General features: G+C 40.6%; 1 protein-coding gene across 1 annotated transcript in view; it reads right to left on the bottom strand.

Annotated features, from left to right (window-relative positions):
• The window catches only part of Arsj (arylsulfatase family member J), a 60239-nt gene extending 55289 nt beyond the window's left edge, over window positions 1–4950 (bottom strand). Inside the window, exon 1 of the mRNA XM_029569015.1 lies at window positions 4575–4950. Coding sequence (XP_029424875.1) covers window positions 4575–4900 — 326 coding nt within the window. The 5' untranslated portion in view covers window positions 4901–4950. The remainder of the gene's footprint in view (window positions 1–4574) is intronic.
• Between the last annotated feature and the right edge of the window lie 9854 nt (window positions 4951–14804).

The raw sequence follows: 14804 nt of genomic DNA, 5'->3' as shown, positions 1-14804 counted from the left end.
GGTATAAGTATTTATTATACAACTATGTTTAAGAGCATGCACCACTGGAAAAAAGAATAGTCAGTAGAACAGAGGGATCTTATAACTGGACCAAATGTGCAGATGATGAAGGCAAGGTCACTGTAATGCCATGGAGAAGGCGTGATCTTTTAAAAGGATCTTTGTGTGTGTGTGTGTGTGTGTGTGTGTGTGTGTGTGTGTGTGAAGACACACATGTGCCATGACATGCAGGTGTTTGTGTCATGCCATGCATGTGGAGATCAGAGGATAAAGCTAGCAAGTCTTCTCAGGAATCATTTCTTTCCTGCCACTTTGTGAGTTCTGAGGATCAACTTCATAAGTTGTCAGGACTGCTTAACCCTGTGCCTGTACCTGCTGAGTCATGTTGCAGACCCCAAAATTTGGCCTTTTAAATAACAGTATGGGCCAAGTGGACATACACAGGAAAAAATAGTTTTGAACTCTAATTTATACCATATTAAAAATTAATACCAGGTGAGCTAAATATGAAAATAAAACAATAAAACTTTTAAGGGGAAAAGACCATTATAATGATCATGTTATATACAAGATTATCTCAAATTAGTATAAATTGGATTACAGTAAAGTTAAAACTTAGTCATCAGCAAACATGCTATTAGGGAAATGAAAAGATATACCACAGAGTGGAAAATTTTTGCAATATAAATATCTAACAAAAGAAGACAATATGTAAATAATTATCACATGGCAATAAGGAACAAGTAATCACCTAAACAGAAAATGGATAAAAGACTTGCATAAACACTTATTAAAACAAACAGAAAATTATTAGTTATTAGGAAAATGCAAGTTTTAAATATGACAGTATACCTGTCTGTGTACACAACCATAAAGCCTGAAATGGACAGTTCCAAATGTTGGCATAGATGGAATTTCCCACACAACTGCAGTGATGGTGCAGTTGGGAAGTTCTCTTTGGGAATTGCAGGGCAGTACATCCAAAAGCAGAGCAAACATATGTTTGAAATTCAGCAATTCTATTTCTTGATGGACATACAAGAATAATAATCACAAAAATGCTCATTGGAACATACACAAATACATTTATGGCAGCAGCATTCATAAGACTGGGAAACTGGAAACTACCTCAATTCCCTCACGAGTCAATAGACAAACAAATTGCAGCATATTTAGACAAAGGGACACTGCCCGATAATGAGAATGAACAAATCATATCCACAGACAACAGTCAGGAAAAATTTTATGAGTAAAAACACAAAACTTTTGTGAGACATGATTCAGTTCAGATTTCCAATCTCCTTAAATCTTCACAAAACAGAGATCTACATTTTGTGAAGCTTATCATTCTTTTTTTAAGCCTCCATTATATTCTCTTTAAAGAAGAAATGCTGTTATTGTCTCTGTCACTACTTGTTCAGGTTCTTTATAAGTAAGAAAATTACTCTGAAGTTGATCAGAACACAGGCACCATTTATTTTTTCATTCAGCGTTTTTTTGCCACTGGGTCAACTGTGAGCTCCTAGATTTGTTTCTCAAACCCAGTGACCACTCTGCACTCCTAAGCATTTTGCAAGCTGTTACCTAACCTGCATAAAATGGTGTGACAAAAGCAACTACCTTATAGAGCTGTTGTAAGGATTAAATGAGATAACGTGTGTAACAGTAATGGCTCGGTAGCTGCTTTCATTTCATACGGTTTGTACACAATGAATGTTCTTGATAGGGTGACTGATATTAAGTATTGTCAGGCTGACATAATATAAATTATTAAAGGAATGTGGGATTTGTTATAGATTTGTGCGGTAGAAGTTTCACATTTTGATTTTGACAAAATATAGAGGGCGTATAGTCCCCAAAGTAGATGCAGCTCCAATCACTGAAATTCTTCTTAAATCAGGTGAAGATTACTTGACTTCTCTTGTATTTCACATAATCTATTTTCCACTTAAAATAATTCAGGCCATTAGGAGTTTTATTGCTTCCTTTCTTTTAACTTTGGAGATACAGAGAGCACAGACATGTGCTTATAGACAGAACGCCTACTGTATTCCCTGGGCCTGAGCTATTAATATTAAGTCCCAAACTAGACATCTACCACCATTTTCTTTCTTACATCCATATTCATTTATAGGAAAGGTACTAAGGGCAACTTCCAGGGAAACATTTTCTACTGCTTAACTCAAGTAATAAATCACAGTAGCTATTTCAACTTTTGTCTACAAAACAGTTATGCAACTTATTGAACTTAATGGAAATTCTTAATAGGAAGGAAAATTTTTTCATTGTATTATTTGATTGCATTGAAAGTTCCAGGTCTACCTTTGAATAAAGAGAAAATAAAGGGCTGGATGTGGTGGGACACCATTTTAATCCTAGCACTCAGGAAGAGGCAAGAGGATCTCTGCCACCACTCTGGTCTATACAAGTTCCAGGCCAGCTACAGCTGCTGGGAGAGTCTACCTCAAACAGAAGAAAAACCAGGAGGAAAAGTAATGGTTATTTACATCTTACTTCCATTCCATCTTACCAAAATAAACATAAAGATTAAAAGATAAAGATAGAATATGTGTTTATCAGTATAAGATGTTTAGTACTAAATTTACTTCTTTGCTCTTGAACAAACTTTATTGTGAAAAATAAATTCATAAAATCCAGTTATGTATTTTTCAACTACTGTTGGCTATCCATGTAGATTTAAATTCTATAAATAATGGAAAAGTCTATTTGACATGTATTTCATGAGCCAAGGATAAGGATGGTTGGGCATCGGCATAAAGAGCTTGGTCCTAGGCCATTATATAGGCCTATTTTTCACCCAGTAATCTGGTCTTTTATAAATATTAAATGCTATCAAATGCCCTTGACTTTATGAGGCTATGACTAACCTTGAAAACAATTCTGAAGTACACTGAGACCTCTTCCCCCCAGCCCCAGCGCCTTCTACCTCTTCTTTCTAAGGATCAGATTTTTTTTTTTTTTTTTTTTTTTTTTTTTTTGTGGTCAGTGATGGTAAATTTTGACAGTTTGCTAAGCAGTGGAAATTATGCTGTAAGCAAAACTCTGCAAGACAGACATTCCTACAAAGTGTTCTAGTTATAATTTTTCCAATGGTTACTGGCTACTCTTGTGGGATCCAATTCCAAGAACAACTTTACTTGAAGCAAGGGTTCTCTGTTCTGAGACTAAAATCACACGGACATGTATATTGAAAGCATCAAGGTTTTTCTTCCAGTGTTCAGGAGCATGACCCCTGATCTCTTGCTTTATCTGCCTTCTAGACTAAACTTGCAAAATGAAAATAGGTTACAATGCCATATATTCAGAAACAGTACACATGTGAAAATATATGAACACCTTAGAAGATAGAGTTATTTAGCGAAATGATGATATTAAAAACACTTGACTTAAATCTTGGAGTTTGTCAGTGACTCTGACCTTTTCCTGATGTGGAAAATTCAGGTGAACTTGGCTCCTGCTGAGTGTCTGCCTTTCTCTGGCCCCCACTCCCCGGCTCCCACTGAATTTCCGTGCATTTTGAGAACTGCCTTGGCAATCAAATATGTCTTCATTACTGATACCATAAGAGAAAACTGTATACTTGTCATATTTTACATCACCTTCCATCTATTTTTGTGGTCCTTTTTTCTCATTGATGACTTGGAGATTTGATCAACCAATGCCAAATTTTTTTTAGCAAACCAAGAGTTGTAAAAAAGCATTTTGCTGTGTAATGATGAATATGAGTTCTATTCTGATGTCTGTGAAACAGAATCTGAGCATACCTGAAAATCAGAATAGATCTGAGACAAAAACAAACAAATAACGGCAAAAACCACTTAGGGAGTCCATTTAGCGTTGCTTGTATTTAGCACACATGTGTTCAGAGCCTACCACTTGGGACTGAATAACCTATGGAGGCCCTGGAGTAAACGGTCTCCCTCCCTCAGCAGCCAGGATTGCCTGTTACTCTACGTGAAGGTGAAACCTTGTAAAATTTCCCTCCTCTGCTCTGCCACGTCCACTGGTGTCGTCATTATGCAGGTCTTGTATAGGCAGCTGTACTGTTGAGATTTCATGATGATAACAATAATCAAAGAAGAGGTCACCAAATTGAGAGGGATAGGGAGTGTGACTCGGAGGGGACGGGGAAAGGACGGAGACTGTAAATACAGTCCTAATGTATGAAACTCTCAAAAATAAAAATTTAAATTATAAAACAGTTTAAAACAATAGAAGTTTGTATTTATTGAAATGAAACTAATTTAGTTTTTTGTTGTTGCTGTTGTTTTGTTTTGTTTTTAAGGAGTCAGTTCTGGCGTTCCCTGGTAGGGGATGAGTGTTACAAGTCCTGACATCATTCAAAAGCTCAAAAGAAAAGGAGATAAGTAGTGACTTGACTATCAACAGCACACTCATTTTAACAATTCAACACTCTGCATCATTCATTCATTCATTCATTCATTCAGTTGTTCCCCTATACTTTCTGTTCCTCCCCTAAATTAGCAACCTAATTTTTAAATAAAGGTTTAAGATTTCTCTGAGTAATAGACATAAGAAATAGTAACACTTACTTTCCAGTAATAAATTGGCTCCTGGATGGTGTGCAAATGGGCTGGACATAGTAGTTCTCCAGTTTGACTCCTTCAGCTGCGAGTTTGTCAAGAGTGGGCGTCTTTATCTCGGATCCATGATAACCCACATCTCTAAATCCCTGATCATCCGCTAAAATGAAAATGAGATGGGGCTGAGAGGTGGCGGTTGTACTGGCCTCGGCTCTCTCTCCAACATGAGCTCCCTGGGGCCCTTCCTCTTCCTCTAAGCCCTGTCCCCAGCACAAGTAACCATAAGTGAGCAGACTGGGGACCCAGAAGCCTGCCAGGACCCCCAGAGCTACCATCTTCCCACGCCAGACCCAGGCCTGTGGAAGCGGCTGCTGGGCGCTGTCCTTGGGGGTCCTTCACGCGGGTCGCAGTGGATGCTCCAAGCGCAGAACCCTGCCCCCTGAGCCGCTGTGGGTACACTCATGCGCACAGGTGGGGAGACCCACCCGAAGGTTCAGTGTCTCCACCTGCAAAGGAATCCTGTGTTCCGCCCAGCTGTGTCCATGTCCCATGACTTCAGCCCTCCAGAGGTGATGGTTTAACTGCTGGGACCTAGGGGGAAAACTAGAAGCCAGCCGCTTTCCATCAGCTGTCACGTTTTCCTTCTAGCACCATACAGGACCTTTCACAAAAAAGTTGGTGTTTCCACCCAAAAGTTCTCGGGAGGACAAAAAAAGTCAAGCAAGGATTACTAACCACGCGGGACAGGGACGCCCACTGTTCACAGCGTTCCCCCTTTTAGGGAGCCGGCAGACCCCACTTGCACGCAGGGCGGATGGTGGGCCGGCAGTGCAGTCTGTCCAGCCGCCACGGCCCCTGCGACGCCTTGCAAACTTGCACCAGGCGACTCTAATGACAGACTGCGCGGAGGGGAGCCGCTGATGACCTTCCCGGCTTTTCCAGGAAGATTTCCCCGCCGTTGGCTGTACCACTCTTCAAGCGGTGCAGGGGAGCTCGCGGTGCCCCTCCCTCTCCCTCCGCTAAGCATCCGCTCCTCTGCAGGAACTTTCGGCGCTTCCTCCTCTGCCGGGAGAGCTTGGGTGGAGATCCAGATGTAGTCCGGCCAGAGTAGTCCTCTAGCCCACGTGTCCTCAGGGCCCTTAGAGTCGGGCGAACTTCCGTGGCTGGTAGAGTTTGTGCCCCAGCTTGTCAGATGCTGGCTCTTTTCTCGCCAGCGGAACTCAACTTGGTACTCAGAGCTCCGGCTCCCCGGGAAGAGGGAGGGCCCAGGCCGCCCAGGGGGCTGGCCTTCTGTTCTGGGAGGAGGATCTGTAGGGTAAGGTGGCTTGGCTGGAGCGGGAGCTGCTCTTGGCACCCGCCTCTTGGCTCCCTGGGGTCCCAGGAGGCTGCAGCCTTTGGCGCCCACACCCTGGCAAAGGGCGTGTCTTTCTTTGGGTCTGTGTGTGGAGGGCCCCATTGCACATCCTGAGACTTTTGCAAGTTTCTTGGAAGGAATGACAGGAAGGGCAGGAGTGTCAACAGATGGCCCACTAACTCTTTAGTACCTCAGGTTTTCCTTTATACCCATTTCTATCAGTACTTCCTCCCTCCCTTCGTCCCTCCTTCCCTCCCTCCCTCCCTTCCTTCTTTGTTCAGTCAGAACTGTCAGAACTCCAACTGGTAAAGTAGAATTTCTGTTATCAGCAATTGGCCAGTCCAGCTAACTTTACTCATCATTTTCTTCCTAAATGAAAATATTAAAAGTGCTCATTTCTTTTCTCTCTTCAAATTTACAGGAGTTCCCCAGTCAAGAATATGGAGAGGAAAAGACATTTCACCTCAAGAACGTTTGTGTGTGTGGTATGTGTGTATGTGTGTGTGTGTGTGTGTGTGTGTGTGTGTGTGTGTGTGTGTGTTGGTGTGTCTGTGTGTTTGAGACAAGGTTTCATGTAGCCCAGGCTGGCCTGGAACTCACCATGTAGCTGAGGATGACCTTAAAACTTTCATCCTCCAGCTCACACTTTTTGGAATTATTAATCCCTGGGAGAAACAGCACCCCCTAAAGGGTCCTTGGTTTCATTCATAAAATAATGTAAGAATATACCCAAATAGAAGCTTTAGGACAATTTTATTAGAACTTAAAGAAAAATCCTCCAGACAGGCAAGTTGCAAATCTCTTGAGGCAGAGAATGGAGGGGAGAAGAAAAAAGCTTTGAAGCCAGGCAGGTTTAGAACCCCATGGAGATCAGACACATGGCAGACTAATAGCCACACGATGGGGAGAAGGAAACTTTAGAGAAAAAGTAAAGAAATATAAGATGTGGGGCTGGAGAGATGGCTCCATGGTTAAGAACACTGACTGTTCTTGCAGAAGACCCAGGTTTGAATCCCAGCACCCCCTTGGCAGCTAACAACTCTCTGTAACTCCAGTTCCAGGGGATCTGACAGCCTCTTCTGTCCTCCGCTGGCATTGCGTGACACGGGTGCACTTATTTACATGCAGGAGTAACACTCATACACGTAAAATAAAAATAATAAATAAAATATTTAAAACAAACAAACAAAAGAAATACAAGATGCTGGGGCAGCCCAAAGCGTTGGGGAAAGCATGCTTAGAAAAATGGTATAAGGAAGTAAACGAGAGAGATTATGCTTCCGAAAAGAAGGCAGGATTTACAAGAAGCCACATGTCTGTGACTCACATCCCTAAGAACTGAAATAGGAGGTGGGGATTTGGAGCAAGGAAAGCTCATCTCATTAATGTACTAGGTATTCTGCCCATTTGTTTAGCATAACCTAAGATGATCCCGACTTCCTAGGGGTGGTCCTACGACCAGGTGATTGGCCTATGAAACTGGAAAGGTGGGTCTTCAGACAGGCAGACTAGACATTTTACTTTTTGTTACTCTAGCATTATGAGTCTTCCAAGTCCTGGTTTATCTAGTGTTGGGAATCAAGCCCAGAGCTTGGTATATGCTAGGCAAGCACTCTACCAGCTGAGATTCCAGACTTTGCATGTGTTTTTGCTGCAAATACTGTTTCCCATCTAGTACTCTGGGGTCTCCCCTTCCCATGATGCCCTTCCTCTCCCCTTCCACAGCTCTCTTCCCTTCCCATCTCCCTCCCTCTTACCCTTTGGTCCTTTCTTGCCTCTTCTTACACCACTCTCCCCATTACTAAAACTTGTCTTCCCTCAGCAAGCACACCACTTTTACTTCAGTTATCACATTTTAGAACACTGCCAGACGAGGTATTTCTTTATGGAAGAGGCAGTCAATGCCAAAATTATTGAGATAGGGTTATTTTTCTTCTTCCCCAAATTTTTAACACTTACTCACTGAACATCTACTGTGGGCTGGCATCGAAGATGCTAGACTCTTGCAATTAATGACTAAATTATAAAACTGTGTTTCATTTAGCCATCATTTCATGTTGGCTAAATTTCAACTTTGTTGCTAAAGCTCCTGTTCAATTCCTAAGGCAAAACTTGGCAAAATGGAAGCTTAACCTTGAAGACAGGATGCTTAATTTCACTCATATATTCAGGCTTTCTACCAGCTTCTGCTGATCCCTGAAGCCATTCTGGTTGGTCATGGGAGAGATGGTCAGTTTTAGAAGAATTGGTTAGAAATTTGACTAGCAGTTCTGTGAGTTTCCAAACATACGATGAGGGAGCTGAGCACAAGGTAGGGCTCTAGGCTTAGCTGATCACTGAGGTGCTGGAGTGGGAAAGGCATAAACAGGTAGAGACCCAGATACTTTTAGTCAAGGGGGTGGGTGCTGATGAGGGAAATGGAAGACTTGTCCATGTTTCTGTGCAACAAGGAGAATCATTTCCAATTCAGATTTCAAGTATAATTTTTAAGCCAATATTTATGGAATATTTCCTGTCAGACAGCCACAGTACTCTGGATACTGATACCTTATGCACACTCACACATACATGCTTCTAAGTCTTGATGTAGTGCCTTATGACTTTACCCCTCTCCACCACCTTAAGGTATATGCTTCCATTCAACAATATTGGAAGAGCTGTGTCAGTGCCAGAGGTGGGGAGGAGCTAAATCAGAATGCCTCTGCTCTGGTAACACCTCCAGTCTGCGGGGGCGGGGGGGGGGTCGCAAATTGTTCAGCTATCACCAAGTGTTACTTATGAAAAGAGCATTCTGTAGCAAAGGAACAGCAGTGAATGATTAAAACAAGGAGCCTGACTTAGACCATGTGGTTAGGAGGTGAAATCATGCAGGAAGTGACCCTTAAACTGAAGGAATATTTTTTTAATCTTAATGCAGAAAATTTAACCTGACTTCAAAACTCCAGTTCTTCAAAACATACACTTCCTACTACTAGAATTAAAAACCTTTTCTAGCCACCAAGCATAGAATGAACATAACGGGAGTTATGATTCTGTTGTGTATGCACTAACCTTATAAGTAAGTAAATTTGCAGTTCTTATTATAGAATTAAGTCTCGTGAACTCTTGCTTTAAGCAACAGTTTTATCTATCAAGTTGAAATACGTTTACAACTTAGTTGCTTCGTGATTTTGAAAGAACGTTTAATCATAAATAAACCCCTTTAGAAGTGGAATGAGTATATAAATTTCAAGGCCATATTTGATTTGATTTGATTAGGTTAAAAAAATAGGATTTCTCGGGGCTGGAGTGATGGCTCAGTGGTTAAGAACACTGGTTGTTCTTGCCGAAGACCTGGGTTTGAATCCCGGCGCCCATATGGCAGCTAACAACTGTCCGTAACTCCAGTGCCACGGGATCCAGCAGCCTCTTCTGACGTCTGTGGGCATTGCACTGCACGGTGGATTTACCTACATGCAGGCAAGACACGCATACACATAAAATAAAAAATAATAATAAGTAAAAAAAATTTAAAAAGTAGGATTTCTCAGGGATGAAGTTAGCATAGACTCAGTTTTCAGGTGAGGCACGTCAGGAAATTAGATGAAACCTTATTCCTTAAAGTATGACTGCCACCTGGGAGAGAAGAGAAGGCACCGAGAAAAAAGCATTTTGGATAAAAGAAAGCACCTGGCTAAAGGCGCATTTGAATTGGGAGAGTGCTGGAAGCGACGCTGCTAAGTTCTGGTACCATTATATGTTGAGTGGATCTGAAGGATCCGAAGAGCTGGCCCTTGACCTGGGACTTGGGAAGGAAGGATCTCACGAGCAGGACACGCCAGGTTAGCGTGTGCTCTTCTGCGATGAATTTTTAGAAGCAACAAATGAAGCTTCAGCCCGTGAATTTTACGAATTGTCATTTTCTCCCAAGATTATTGAAACAGTGAATTGTTTTTATTAACACAAGTCATGATGAAAATATAGAAAAAGAAAGCCTTGAAGCATTTTAGGAAAGGTTCGAGGGAGGAAAGAATTCCACAAGTACCACAGAGTCTGACATTTGTATAGTAATAAAGTCCTTGGGTTAAAAAGATTACGATTTGGTTATGCTTTCTGAGGAGAGACCAATGTTCATAAGAAGCCTAAAAGATTTAGTCAAATAAAAAAGGAAAGTGGATAAATGTATAAGGAACCCCAAATAGAACTGTGATTTGATAACCGAAGAAGAAATGAAAAATTAGGATAAATTAGGTGGATGGTAACTACTTGGAAGGGCAATCCAGTTAAGCCACCCATGGGAGGCTGAGGCTTTGCCCAAGGACACACTTAGGGTATTGGACCCCCGAAGCTGAGAGTAGCACAGAGTGTAGAAGGAGCCCATCAGGGGGAAGAAAAGCTGATAAACAAGACAAAACAAAACATACAAACACTAAAATGAGTAATTGAATGGCGCACCTTTAAACATTCCTGCGCAATCTCACCATGAAATCTCATAAAATCTCAACTCTGTTCTTGTGTATGGTTGAACTTCTTTAGCCTGCAAATGGTATACTATTAATTTTTAACACGAGGTCAGACAACATGCCTGTCACTCAATTATTTTTTTCTTCTTTGATTGTTTATTTATTTTATTTATGGGGCTTTTGGCTACTCTAACATTACCTCTTCTGAAGAAGTAACCATAAAATCTTTTAAGGATTAGATAAAAGCTCCCAAATATTTTCAACATTTTTGGCCTTTGGAATGGAGTACGTTGCTAAGAGGCCCAAGGACACTGTGAGTTTTAGCCAAGAAACTGGCTACTTTTCTTTGCAGTCTTTTTACCCTAACTGCCTAGCAAATTCCTACCTCATATTCTTATCACACCAACCTCTGAAGGGGCTACCCAAATTGCCAATAGGGAATAGGGACTCAGACCACTCTGGCTTCTTCCATGCTGAACAGGGACGCAGGATGAGGCAATTGGAGTACCTCTTCAGTGGGTCTATCTAAAAGACTCCCAAATTGCAAAACTCTTATATCTAATGGGGGGAAAAGTCCTTGAATCATGAATAGGAGATGTGAAGGAGAACTAAAGGCAAAAGTAATTAGCATTATAAGTTCTAGACAGGGAGTAGGAAAAAGTCAGAACAGGGCAATTTTCAAATGTTCATATGAGAGTCCATTGGAATTTCTTGACAAGGACTTCCAAAAGCATCCTTCTATTGGGTTCTTCCTCATTTTTCTTCTGTCTTCCAAGGCTGGACTCTAGAGTGATAGATTCAGGATTTGCTTTCAGATATTTTGATAGCTGTTGGATTAGTTAAAATCAGTGTCAGTCCCCTCACGAAGGCTTCAAGATAACTGTTGTCTCCCTTAGCTACAGGTGGGCACTACAGTATTGGAGACCAAGATTTTAAGTCTTACATCTGAGCAGCACTTTGTGGTTAGGAACAAAATCATCAATGAGAAATAATTGTCTAAATAACTTTTTATACAGACTAAAGCCTAATGTCTGGGAAGTGTAATCTCTTGAACTTTAAAAGAAATATAGTGATGACTTTAGTCTTTGGTTATACTTTCATTTTGGGTGTTTAAGACCATACAGTTGGCCAAAATAAATCAATATATTTTTACACTTAAGGTCATTTGAGGATCTGTTCCTCAGGGGTCACATGAGCTTGGGAGGAGCTCCTGGCTCCTTTCTTTTTACCAGTTTCATCTGTGTGAAGATAAGTCAAAGGTCCTGCTAGACCATGTCTGGCTTCACTTGGAAGCCTCAATGAGATGTTTCCTCTGAGTTGACCCTTCTCTTTGTAGACTGGACACTTGTTTGTGTCCATCTCATGGGGTCCCCATGGCCTCCCTGAACAAGAGGACAGGTGACTCACCACAGTCACAGGACATTTTGAGAGATGTTCCATAGTCTCCTGGAGCTTAATCAACCTTGGAGGGCAAGGGGCAACAACTGTCCTTTAAGTCCCTCTGACCACATTAGTATAGGCCTCAAACTATGGCTGTTAAACAACCAATAAGGTTAGTTCCACCAGTCTTGTACTTTTAATTATCATGTACTATGTAGATAAGGCTTGGGTAAAAATACCTAATATTCTCTGCTAAACTTTGTCTAGATATATATTTTGTTCCTTAAACTAGTTGACTAAACTATGACCATAGGCATTTTAAGATTATGTGTATATTATTTTTGTCTCATCCTTTATATATCATAACAAACCTATACAGACCTTCATCACTTGCTGAGGGTTTCTCATTTTTTCTATTTTGGAAAATATCTTCATTCCCATATTCTTTTAACATCTTTTACATTATCATTTTTTTGAAAAATAATTATGAGACATAATAGCATTAACAAATAAAATTTCTATCTGTTGTGAGACTTCTTTTCCTGGGGATGATAAGCAATGTTTATTCCCTTTAAAGGCTCTGGTGTTCAGCCAATGTTTGATTAAAGTTTTCCTGGGGAACCAATGAATTTACTGAGCTTACTTACTGAGATAACTGAGGTGTTGCTGAGGTGTATGTATGATCTGAGGGTATGAACACTGGAAAGTCTTCAACTAGCATGGGTCATGCCTTCTCTTCCTAGCCTTCCCCAGATTGTATACTTTAGCCCTCCCCAAATCCCGGAGGCCATGTGTGATTAGGGTCAAATTCCATACAGTTGGCTGGGAAGAGTGGCTGGATAATGTTGTGAGGATCCAATGACTCTGCTTGGCCCTCCTTTAATGAATGAGTACAATGGTCAACAAGCCCAGTGTGACAATGTTTACCTATCAGGCTCAGATGAAGTCATGATGATGGTAGGTATTTCATGCAGAAGGAACTGCTGTATAGCTCATCTTATTAAAAGGAACTGGAATTTAAAAGGATTTGGTGCTAGGATCCACATATGAGGGAGAACATACGTCATTTGTTTTTCTGAGTCTGTGTTACTTCACTTAATATAACAGTTTCTAGATCCATCCATTTATGTGTAAATTTCATTATTTCATCTTTCTTTACTGCTGAATAGAACTCCATTGTGTAAACATACCACATTTTTGTTAAGAACTCATCAGTTGAGGGGCACTTAGGTTGCTTTTACCTCTTAGCTATTGTGAAAAGAGCAGCAACAAACATGGTTGTACAAGGGTCTCTACAGTAGGATGAGTCCTTTGGGTATATGGCAAGAAGGATGAGTCCTTTGGGTATATGCCAAGGAGTGGTATAACCGGGTCATATAGGTTCATTTTTAGTTTTTTAAGAGTTCTCACACTGTTTTCCATAGAGCTTGCATTCCACACTGTTTTCCATAGGGGTTGCATGAGTTTGTAATCCCACCAGCACTGAATGAGCATTGCCCTTTCTCTACATCCTCGCCAGCATTTGGTATCATTTGTTCTCTTGATCCTAGCCAGTCTGATTGGGGTAAGGTGATACCTTAGAGTGGTTTTAATATGCATTTCCCTAATTACTAACAATGTTGAACAATTTTTGAGATATTTCTTAGAAATGTTGAACACTTTTTGAGATGTTTCTTAGTCATCTTTATTTCTTCATTTGAAAACTCTCTGGTTAGATATGTAGCCCATCTTTTAATTGGGTCATTTGGTTTCTCAATTCTTTGTTTTTTGAGTTCGTTATTCATTCTGGATGTTAAACCTCTGTCAGATGTGTCACTGGTGAAGTTTTTTCCCATTCTGTGGGTTTTCTCTTTACTTTTTTGATTGTTTCTTTTGCCGTACAGAAGCTTTTTAGTTTAATGAGTTCCCACTTGTTGACTGCTAACCTTAATTCCTGAGCAACTTCTGTCTGATTTAGAAAACCCTTTCCTACACCTATATCTTGTAAGTTACTCTCAATATTTTCTTCTAATAGTTTCAGGGTTTCCAGTTTCACATTGAGGTCTTTGATCCATTTGGAGTTGACTTTTGTGCAAGGTGAAAGATAAGGATCTAGTTTCATTCTTCTACAGGTGGAGATCCAGTTTTGCCAGCACCATTTGTTGAAGATGCTGTCTTTCCTCCATTGTGTGTTCTTGGCACTTTGTCAAATATCAGGTGGCTGAAATTGCATGTAGGGTTGGGTTTGGATCTTCAATGATGTTCCACTGATCTAGGTGTCTATTTTTTTGCCAGTACCATGCTGTTTTTATGACTCTGTAATATACTTTGAGGTCTGGTATAGTAATCCCCCCAGCATTGCTCTGTGTGCTCAGGGTTGCTTTGGCTATCTGGGGTCTTTTGTGCTTCCATATGAATTTAAGGATGGATTTTCTAATTCTAATTGTCATGGGGATTTTGATTGGGGTTGCATTGAATCTATATATTGCTTTTGGTAGGATGGTCATTTTAACAATATTAATTATTCCAATCCATGAACACGGGCGGTCCTTCCATCTCCTGGTGTCTTCCTCAATCTCTTAAACAATTTAAAATTTTCACTGTAGAGATCTTTGGTGTCTTTGGTCAGATTTATTCCAAGATATTTTAATTTTTTTGCAGCATTTCCCTGTATTCTTTCTCCAATTGATTGTTATTGGTACGTAGAAAGGCTACTGATTTTTGTAGATTGATTTTATAACCTGCCACTATACTGAAGGTGTTGATCAGTTCTAGGAGTTTTCTGGTGGAACTTTTGGGATCTCTTAGGTATAGTATCATATCATCTGCAAAAAGTGAAAGTTTGACCTCTGCTTTTTCAATTAGTACTCCTTTAGTTTCCTTCTCCCGTCTTACTGCTCTAGCAAGAGTTTCAAGCACTATGTTGAAAAGAGATGGAGATAGTGGACATCCTTGTTTGGTTCCTGATTTTAATGAGAATGCTTCCAGTTTTTCTCCTTTTAGAATGATATTGGCTGTGGGTTTGTTTTATATAGTTTTAATTATGTTGAGGTATGTTCCCTCCAGTCCAATTCTCTCTAGGAC

This window comes from Nannospalax galili, unplaced genomic scaffold (genome assembly GCF_000622305.1).
Source record: "Nannospalax galili isolate Female #2095 unplaced genomic scaffold, S.galili_v1.0 scaffold462, whole genome shotgun sequence".
In the NCBI taxonomy this organism is placed as follows: domain Eukaryota; kingdom Metazoa; phylum Chordata; class Mammalia; order Rodentia; family Spalacidae; genus Nannospalax; species Nannospalax galili.
This window is presented reverse-complemented; position numbering and strand designations above follow the sequence as displayed.